Source organism: Rhododendron vialii, chromosome 12a, assembly GCF_030253575.1.
Source record: "Rhododendron vialii isolate Sample 1 chromosome 12a, ASM3025357v1".
NCBI classification, from domain to species: Eukaryota; Viridiplantae; Streptophyta; class Magnoliopsida; order Ericales; family Ericaceae; genus Rhododendron; species Rhododendron vialii.
The window spans coordinates 33,367,550-33,377,654 of record NC_080568.1 but is presented as its reverse complement, the minus strand read 5'-3'; the positions used below and the strand labels follow the sequence as shown (position 1 = coordinate 33,377,654).

General features: G+C 37.9%; 1 protein-coding gene across 1 annotated transcript; it reads right to left on the bottom strand.

Annotated features, from left to right (window-relative positions):
* Nucleotides 1–590: 590 nt before the first annotated feature.
* Nucleotides 591–8,178, bottom strand: LOC131309878 (NADP-dependent malic enzyme, chloroplastic-like). The gene is made up of 20 exons (XM_058336567.1): nucleotides 7,905–8,178; nucleotides 7,084–7,364; nucleotides 5,218–5,338; nucleotides 5,030–5,104; nucleotides 4,617–4,768; nucleotides 4,130–4,235; nucleotides 3,906–3,971; nucleotides 3,713–3,808; nucleotides 3,544–3,615; nucleotides 3,368–3,451; nucleotides 3,152–3,250; nucleotides 2,911–2,958; nucleotides 2,701–2,754; nucleotides 2,503–2,601; nucleotides 2,297–2,386; nucleotides 2,136–2,213; nucleotides 1,937–2,011; nucleotides 1,761–1,851; nucleotides 990–1,118; nucleotides 591–886 (listed from the first exon to the last, which is right to left on the bottom strand). Exons 1-20 carry the CDS (start codon nucleotides 7,935–7,937, stop codon nucleotides 798–800), a joined length of 1,938 nt encoding a protein of 645 aa, XP_058192550.1. The 5' UTR covers nucleotides 7,938–8,178; the 3' UTR covers nucleotides 591–797.
* Nucleotides 8,179–10,105: the final 1,927 nt, after the last annotated feature.

The window sequence follows — 10,105 nt, the reverse complement described above, 5'->3', positions numbered from 1 at the left end:
CTTAACCACCTCATATGCTGTGTTGCTGTTCAAAACGTACGAGACACCCCTCTCAAAATTGTTCCTTTTGTTGTTTTCCAAATAGAAAACTATGGATACACCGTCTGGGATTTTATGTGTGATGATCCTCTCTTCAATGTATCTTGTAACTGGGCTAGGTTGCGCACCACACCTTGCGCGCAGCCAATTCACTAGTTCATAGGAAATGAACTGGACTCTCTATTAGTTACCCAATTTCATCTCCAGTGCTCAACAAGAAAAAGGTTTCCTCACTCTTGCTTTATCCTAAAAACACCAATGCTAGAGAGAGGGAAACAGAGACCTTAAGCACAGACATGACATAAATGTGTTTGGCGAAATCGAATTGAGTTTATTGAGGCATACGCATTACAGGATATTTGCCTACCCAGGGCAGAGGATTTGTGAGAAGTATGATTTAGCATTGGAATTTTGGAGCCGCAATTGCTGAAGCCTCTTAATTTTTACTCAATAAAAGAACTGAACAAGAAAACGATTTTTACCGGGTGTAATTTTCTGTCATATCCCAGAGTTGGTGCGTAACGTGATAAGTTATTGATAATACCCAACACTTAGCAAAGCCAAAGATGATCTTTACTGAGCTAACTATCAGTCTCCAGCATGCTTCTACCTATCCAATCACATATGAGTTAACACTTCGAGAGAAAATGCAGAAATTTTCTTCCAAAAAAGAACGAAAAATAAAAAAGGCCAACGTAAGATGAGAAGGGATAACATCATGACGAGCTCATTGGAGCGGCCAAGACTGGATATCTCGTTCACCGGTAATTCCTGTAGTTGGGGCTATACATGCAGCTCTCAGCGTATGCGATGAGATCATTGGGTCGAGGGAGGCGAGTAGCCAAACCTACACGCAATAAATAAACACGATAATATGCATGCAATGATCTGGGATTATAAGCAATAAGTGTAACGCTCCTTATCAAATGATGCAAAGGAAAGGGTCTCACCGAGTTCATAGGCTTTCTCAGCAACTTTGGCGGCAATGTGGGCAGAAATCTTTCTGATGTTCGTAAATGGAGGGTATATGAGCCCCTTGTCAAAGTTCTCCTGTGAAACCTCAGCTGCCAGAGTTTCCGCTGTTTCAGAGAAATAGATATCACCACATGAAATGAATTACACAAGGAAAATCAGAAACAAGTTTCGCTTCGGCATGCAACTCCATTAAGTCAAAGGTTGGGTAAATTGAAAACAAGAGGGAGAAAGAGAAACTTGAACATATAATTGAATATCAGTATGTAAACGATACTAGGAATACAGTTTTGAGTGACAGTCAAATAACTCTAAACTCACGTTGCCTCACAAAAAGTAAGTTCGGAGAAAGATGAACTTGTGAGGTGAGGTGCTAATTTACAGAAAAGATCAAGAGGGTTTTACGATTAGCCAAAAATAAAATTTTGCCAGTTGCATTTCTGTCAAAATAGATTTACTCAGGTAACAGAGAGTTCTATTGTCTCATTGGCCTGTTAATAGGAATTTCAATAGAGGGAAACAATTTCGAGATTTAAAAGGAAAAAAGAAGTTGATTGACAAAGGGTCATACAAGCAGAATCCAGAGACAGATCACTCGATCTAGATTGAAGCGATCCATAACCTTACCTTCAGAAATTTGAAAGCTCGGCTAAATGTAAGACCGTCACCACTTTTGTGTTATTATTTCAATTACTATTATTTTAATGTTCAGGAGGATTCCTTCAATTTTAAAATTTCTGTGCACTTACAAGCTACCAGAAGCATGTCCTCATGAACACGGATTGCACCAGAGATTATCAACCCCAGACCTAAACCGGGGAAAATGTATGCATTGTTTGCCTGAATCAAAACAAAATATCGCATAAAAGTTAGTCATCAATGTTTCACTGCAGTTATTTAGACCAAGTCAAAAGAAAATTATTACCTGGCCAGACAAATAAACCTTCCCGTTATATTCGACTGGACCAAATGGGCTCCCACTTGCAAAAATGGCACGACCCTGAAGGCAACAATAAGAAACAGAGAAATAAGAAGAAGATCAAATTCTAGAAGAGAGAAGTACAAACTCAAAATGATGTTTTTGCCTTGATGTTTGGACATTCAAAGCTCCATATTTATATTACCTTACTCCATGTATAAGCTTCTTCGGCAGTACATTCAGATTGCGAAGTTGGATTGGAGAGAGCAAGAATAATGGGTTTCTGCATTCCGTTAATACACAACAAATTAAGGGTTGTCATGTGCATATTCAGCTTCAACCTGCAAATAAATACAAGAGCAATACCTCATTGAAGGATGACATAGCCTCAATTACTTCTTTTGTAAAAGTTCTACCCGCTCCTGACGATCCTATCAACACTGTTGGCTTGATTGACTGAAAATGCACCACAATTTAGCAAAGAAACCAAGAAATATTTGCTCTATTTGTTACATTTGGGCGGGGGGGCGGGGGGGATGGGGGGGGTGTGTGCCCAGGGGAGGAATTCACACCTTAACAGCGCCAACAAGTTCTTTAACAGGTTGATGTTCATGTGCCCAAGGCTTCTTAAAATGTTGAAGTGACTCCGCTCGGGAGCTGACAATCAACCCCTACAACAAACAAACAAAAAACAGAAGAAAAAAGCAAATTTTAATTGATTTGAAGAAATTAAGAGGGAGAGAAAGAGAAATGTAGGGGTTTTCTACCACCTTTGAGTCAACAAGCCAAATCTTCTTGCGGCTTTCTTCTACGGGGGCTCCAGTCTGCATCAAAATATAACGTACAAATCCTCACTGTTTTTTCTTTACAGATTTTGTTTCTTTTTTTGTTGTACTGCTTCTTTCTTTACAGTTGTAACTTGTTTGCATTAACCTGAAGAATAAATCAAGTAAAAAAATTAATAATTGGTGAGTTTTTACCTGTTTTGACATCTCCAAAGCTATGAGTTCTGCGATGCCAGTGCCAGCCTGCATCAACCAAGTAATGGAAGAGAAAAAAATGACCCCATTGTGACTGAATAGTGAATACATAGGAAAAACAGAAATAAATGCCAGACATCGTGTTCCTTTTTCGTTCAAGGAACTATTGTACTACTACTTGTTTGCTTTACTATAAGAATCAAGATGCAGTGTGTGATTAACTAAGGTAACACTGTAACACCTCTCCTGCTCCTAGGAATAGAAATGTCTGCTCAGCTAAGGTTCCCCCAACTAACTTCAGTGATGAAATAAGCCCTGCAAGGACTACAGATGCTGTCCCCTGATACGGAAAAAAAAGGAGAAATATTAAACCTATTTGCCACACCAAAACCCTCCAAAAGCATTATGGTTCGTGAAAACAAGACAGTAGAACGTATTACTGGGCCTCATCAATTACCTGAATGTCATCATTGAAAACAAGATGTGTATTGCTATACTTTGAAAGCAGATCAAAAGCATTATGGTTCGCGAAGTCTTCAAACTACATAATGTAAATGAAAGTAGATTACTTGAAAACAACCTAATTAATAGACAACAAACACAAAATCTTCGATTTATGGGAAGGCAACTAACCTGAATGAGGACTTTCTCCCCATAGTTCTGCTTGACTGCAGTCATAAACTCATGCATAAATTCAGCATATTCCTAGAAAAGAAAATTTTTAACGCACTTCAAAAATTGCCGGATCAACTTCCATTCTAGAAGCTACTATATTAGAATGTTAGGAAACCAAATATTGGACCTGCCCAGTAGCCCTTCTTTGTCTTAGCCCAATGTAAAACTCATCGTTCAACAATTTTTCATTATTTGTTCCCACATCAATGGTTATAGGCAAGCACTGAAAAGTAAGAACAGAGTTTTATCACCAATTTTTGTCATGAAAGAAGAAATAGAGAAAGAAGTGGCGACATTACTGACTAATTATTAATACTTACAGCTGATGGACGAATCCCTCCAAGTGCCGTGTACAAGGAGAGCTTACCTACTGGTATCCCCATCCCCTAGTAGTGTTGAACAAATTATTAGAAAGCATGTCGGTTTTAACCACTTGCACACAGAGGCACAAAAGGCAAAGACTAGAACACCAAATCAGCTGAACATTAGAGTATCAAAAATTAATTCAAATAGCTTATAGTGACTAGATAAGTGTATCAGTTACCTGGCAGCCAAGATCCCCAAGACCCAATATTCTCTCCCCGTCAGTCACAACAATAACCTGAATTTTCCTCTGAGGCCAATTCTTCAGTACCTCAAGGATTCTCCCCCTGCAAAAGAGCTTATCACCAATCAGTACTTAAATTATATTCCCTTTGTCACCTAATCATGATCCATTTAATTGTTAGTATTCTTTGAAAAGTCAAGATATAAGATTTTTAGTTTTGCAAAAATGTCCCTGAGAAATATTTTTAGTTTTGCAAAAATGTCCCTGACAAATATCTAGGAATGCATTCAAAAGTTAGAATAAAGGGGCAATATTGGAACTAATGCCTTCAATTTCGAGTTTGAATGCATGCAATTCTTACACATCTCCTTACAGAGTTAGGATTCCCAAAATGGACCAACAATATGGGACAAATGAAGTAGTACTAAGAAAGCATTGGAATCTCTAGAATGAGAAACTAACTAGGAACACCGTTGAGACATACTTTTCTTTTAAACTAATGAAAAGACCCTGAGGACGCCTGAAGATGCACCCATATTTTTGGCATGCCTCCCCAACGGTCGGAGTATAGACAACTGGGAGCAGCTCCTCAACATTGTCAATCAGAAGCTTGTAGAAAAGCCTTTCATTCATTTCCTGCATAGAAGTAAAAAACCACATCAAATTTACTTCTTCAACCATACATTTCAAGGAGGATTTGAGGGCTTGGAAAGATTTGGATATTAGTGGTTTATTGGTAGCCCCGTAGCACACACATTCATTAAGTTAAAATCACTGGCATAGGTCTATTAAGAAGTTCAGCATTCTGAATTCCCATGTCATCCGTCAGACTGTCACAATAACCACAAAGTAATAAATAAGGGCTTAAAAGGTTAATGAATAGCATGAATGGCCCACCTGAAGGTCCATCATGGCCATGTACTGCTGCAGTGGTACTTGATACTGGCGCATGTTGTGCATCATTTTCTTGACCTGGTCAGCAACGTAAGCAGAAGATATATCAAACTTCATGCAAAATGGGAAAAGAGAAACAAAAAAATACATATGGATGATCTAAAAGCTAAGGCAATCCATTGTTTGTAAACCTGAAGATCGTGGGAAACAACCACCGGTGGGAGAAGACCCCGCAAGAAATGGGCATCCCTCTCTTTCTCGGAGAAGGCAAGCCCTTTGTTGTGGTGTGGATCCCGCAACAATGAATACCCACTGCAACAACAACAAGGAAAAGAAATGTCTACTCTTAATTTTTTTTAAAGTTTAATGCATAGATTAAAAATCTTTGACATGGAACCAAGGAGCTCAAGAGCAATGCAATAAGAGGATCAGAATTTCCATATACACAAGGAAGACAGTAATATCTGTTAATCAAAAGCCATATGGGCTATGGCCAATAGAGCAGCACAGAGCCTGGTGATGCTATGTAACCAGTCTGTCACAAAGCGAGCAACAATTTCCGCCCACCAAGGTTGTAGAATGCAGAATTTGAAAAGAATTGCTCGAGAGAGTTTGTGAACTTTGGACGAAATAAACCCACAAGAAACTAATCAAGAAAGAGAAAAGACAAAGTTGAGCCAGAACATGTACTGGAGAAAATTTAATTTTGTACGGATTTTCAGAATCACATGTAACCAAAGATATTTAGCAAACAAGAAGTCTAGGGGAAAAGTAAACCGCACAATGCAGCATTGGCACCACCAAATAAAGTTTACGCGTGCAGGCCCATCCAGAATCCAAATAGTGCTGCCAAGTGCCAACAATGACTACCACTAGGTGTTGTAGCCTAGTGGTAAATGGATTTACACACAAGTGGCTTGAGTGGCCAAGAGGTCCAAGGTTTGAATCGCACAATTGATGCCCCTCGTGTTTTACGCTCTTGCGAGTCCACTAGCCCTCGGTGGGGTGATCGAAACCAATGGATGATCGGTCCCTCAAGGGGCCCACCACTGGTCTGGATTCCTTATAGTCATGCCCAAAGGTGCTTGCTATAGTTGGTCTTCCCCTCCACAGTCCACCCTTATTAATTTGCAAAAAAAAAATCTAACAATGCCATTTGTTGTTCAATGTAAGTCCCAGACTTGTAGTTAAGAAGTTAAGATCCATTACTTCACAGAAGGGACCTTGGTGCAAAAACAGTAGTATACGATTTTTGGCTAAGAAAGTTTTTTTTTTTTTCTTCAAATACTCCAAACATCAAATTCAACCGAAAAGGTGATATTTTCTGAGTACAAATTAATCAAAGCGACTCCAGACAAGATCTGCACCAGCAAAATCAACAAAGAAGAAAAATCATTTCACAAGCTTTGCTACCTCACATGACACATATCTCCACACAGTCGAATAGTCCAATACAAGTCCCAAGTTCTAAGTTCTCATATAACAACATAAAATAAACAAATTAATTAGGAAAAAAAAGTGCAGTAGCACATGGAATTATAAACAAAATAAAAGAACATGTGCCGCTATCATGAAAAATAGAGGGGAATAAATCCAGAGAACATGTCAAGTAAGGGAGTGTTTGGTTGCCCCTCCTTATTCCATTTTTTAAAAAATTCCATTTTCTCTTTGGTAGTTCGGGAGTCAATTCTGGAATGTATTCTGCCAAAATCAATTATCAAAGATGAACTAAAGAATGCGGAATTTAAAAATCAACCCCGGATGAGCTTTTTAGATTTTTAATACAAATTCACCCACCAACCTTTCGCAAAATCTCTTTTACACGTTATTATCAAGACACTTTTACTAATCTACGATTTAGAATCCAAAAACAAACATCAATTAAAAATAAATAAATTCTCCCAAACGCCCCCTAAGTGTTCTGCAAAATTGTTTCTGAAAACAGTAACCAAACATTCCACTAGACGGAGTTTACAATGTGAAAAATGGGAAATAGTCACCAAACACACCCCACACAAAATTAAAATAACACAACATAAGAATCATCGATTTCTCACCTAGCAACAGAGACAGTCCAAGGGGTTATAGGCTGATCCTCGGTGGCTCTATCCTCACCGTACACGTCTTCAACCCCGCCGCCCACGGTGGTGGTCTTGGGCTCCACCGCCACAACCGGAGACGCTTCCCTCATCTCCTTCAGAGTAGTTTCCATCAAAAGGGTCACATTTCTTTCCCCTGGCCCGTTGTTGTTTGAGCTTAAAGCGGAAACAATCACAGGAGCCTGGACCCTTCTCTGTGAATGAGATAAGCTTTTGGAAACTCCAGCAATTGAGTTGTTCTGCTTTCAATCAATGATAAACAACCTCAATTTATTTCCCATCAAATTTTTTTTGTTTTGTTTTGGCAAAACCAAGTAACATAATTAACTAATTCGAGAAATAACCCATATTCCGATTGAAAATAAGATAAAACAACAAATAAAGACTTCATGGAGCGGAAAGAGGAGCGGCTGAGTAGTTCAGCCTGATTGATTAAACAGCGTCAATTGAACCAAATCTGATTTCCAAAGGAATAAAATGAATCGGGTAAAAAAAAATCGATCTTTTCTGAAAGCCAAAAAAACATTCTCGATTTTTTATTGGGTCGATAATTGGGTGTTCTTGAAATCAATTTAAAATGACGAAATGGGTTGCCCAGAGCTAATCCGATTGGAGAATTGTTGAAAAAAAAAATTGAAAATTTTCACATTCGATGGAAAATAGAGAAAAGGGGGGAAATGTAAAATTGGAGCTCATTTGAGGGATTGGGACAAATTCGTTGAAATGGGTATGAGAGAAATAGAAAATGAAGGAATGGGTTAGATTTGGTTTTGGCTTACCAGGTACGTGGTGGCTCCATTGAGCGAGATCATGGCGGCGGCACCGATGTGGAATAGAGTCTTTGGCTTTGTCGCCGTGAATAGAGAGAGAGGAAAGAGAAAGAGTATTGAGTTCACGCAGTTCTACTTTTACTAATCTCTCTCTCTCTCTCTCTCTCTCTCTCTCTGGTTGCGTTTACCAGAGAATGTAAAATGATAAATGGCAGCGAAAGAGCAATACTTGCAAGTCTATCTCTAGAAAGCGTGTGTTTTGTAGGAGTACGTACTTTTTGAGGACGTGGAAATTTAGCAGTCCAGAAGAGCATCTCCGCCCTTGACTTCAAATTGGGGATGCCAATTTTTTTTTAAAGACTGATGTGACATTTTGACTTTTCTAATTTGACATCAAAGTCTTCCTTTCCAACCCTTATGTCAAATTCTATTTGTTTGACATCAAATTATCCCTCTTCAACTTTTAATGTCAAAATCCAAACAGTCATTTTTGAAATTTGATAGGCAAGAGGTAGGTAGTCAAAGTTGGCATGCTTCCTCCCCTTCATCCATGTCAAATGCCACGTAGGATTTGGCCTAATAGAAGGCATCTGGATTGGAAGGTGAATTGATGCCAAAAGTTACCGTTGCACTGTCCACGTCATGTTTGACATCTCTCATTGGGAATGCTCTAATTTAGACTCCCGGGTGTTACTGTTAGATATGGATTGGCCAAATTTATTACTGAATAACTTATTTTTTAGTATTTGGAAAAAAATTACAAATTTAATTTTGATTCAATTTTTTGTGAATTAGAATCAAAAAAATAAAATTGTTCGACCAAACTTGAGAAAAGTTCATAGAGGACAAATTTTTAAGTTTTTAGTTATATTTTTTACTCTTTAGATTCTTTTCGTGAAGTGAATATATAATTCAAAAAAAAATTAACACAATACTAACCAATGTAAAAATTAAATAAAAATAAATTCGTAAAAAAAATCTTAAGCCAAACCATCCATTGAGCTGCTTGTTCGACTGTTTAATATTAGCATGAAAAACAAGACAAAATTTCGTATAGATTAAGAGTTGATAGTATTTAAAAAGTTTTGATCCAAAAATATAATACTGAATAAAAATTTTAATTTTAAGTCTCATGCCTTCATCATCAGGTCAATCGCTTGGGTTATCTTCAGGGTATAATTAATAATATTTATCTTACTATGAATCTCGTTTCAATTGATTCTACATTCATCTTGTAAAATTTATCAGAATGCTATTTATGCAAAAATAAATTTAATTGAACATTAATTACTACATGCTCAGATCACTCTATTTTCTAAACCAACCATCCTTACGCAAACCATCAATTTTTCCAAAGATAGAGTACAGTCTTTTTAAGCACTTAAATAAAATTTAATGAATCTGATCATGGAGATCGCAAAATTGAGAATGGATGTGTTGTTGTATTATACTGTGTAGTATGGTCGATCCGCCCATTTATTTCAACACGGACAAAAAATTTAATCCGAACTTCGTATAAATCACAAAATAGAACTCTTCGTAAGCTGCTGCCTCTTTATCTGAGCTACGTTCGACAAATGCACATGCAATTAAGATTATGTGGCGCAGGGAAAATATACTCCCTTTTTCAAAATGGGCACCAGCTCCTTATGGCCTAGAAAAAATGAGAGACCAAATGGCCCACTTATTGTGGGGCTAGTTGAGATGTGGTGGTGATTTTAGGCCAGAAGTGATGTTTGGACAACGGTATTTTATAGTATATATTTTGACGGTCGAAGATGTTCGAGTTAGATTACGAGATGTTCGAGTCAGATTACGTGTACTTCAATTAATCCTCTCTCCAATTCGGTTAAAGACAGATCATCTATGTTGGGACTAAAAAATTCACGATAAATTACTTTAGTAGGGCCCGACTCTAAGAAATGAAGAGCAAACCTACGGATCAACCGAATTAAACTTGGTCTGTTTGGACCACAGTATCCATCCCTGGTATGACTATATTTATCCGAACAAGGTCAAAAACGTGGAGGCTTGTGATGCTGATAAGGATGTGTGTCAGCATCAAAGAGAACCTCTCTGAAAAGGCCCATGAGATTTTGCACCAAGACAAAGCTAGCACTGAATAAAGTTGAGAACTTGAACCGATTGAGAAAGTCTTTGTGTGTATTTGGATACAAATTAACCCGAAATCATCTAATGTAAAAGCAGAT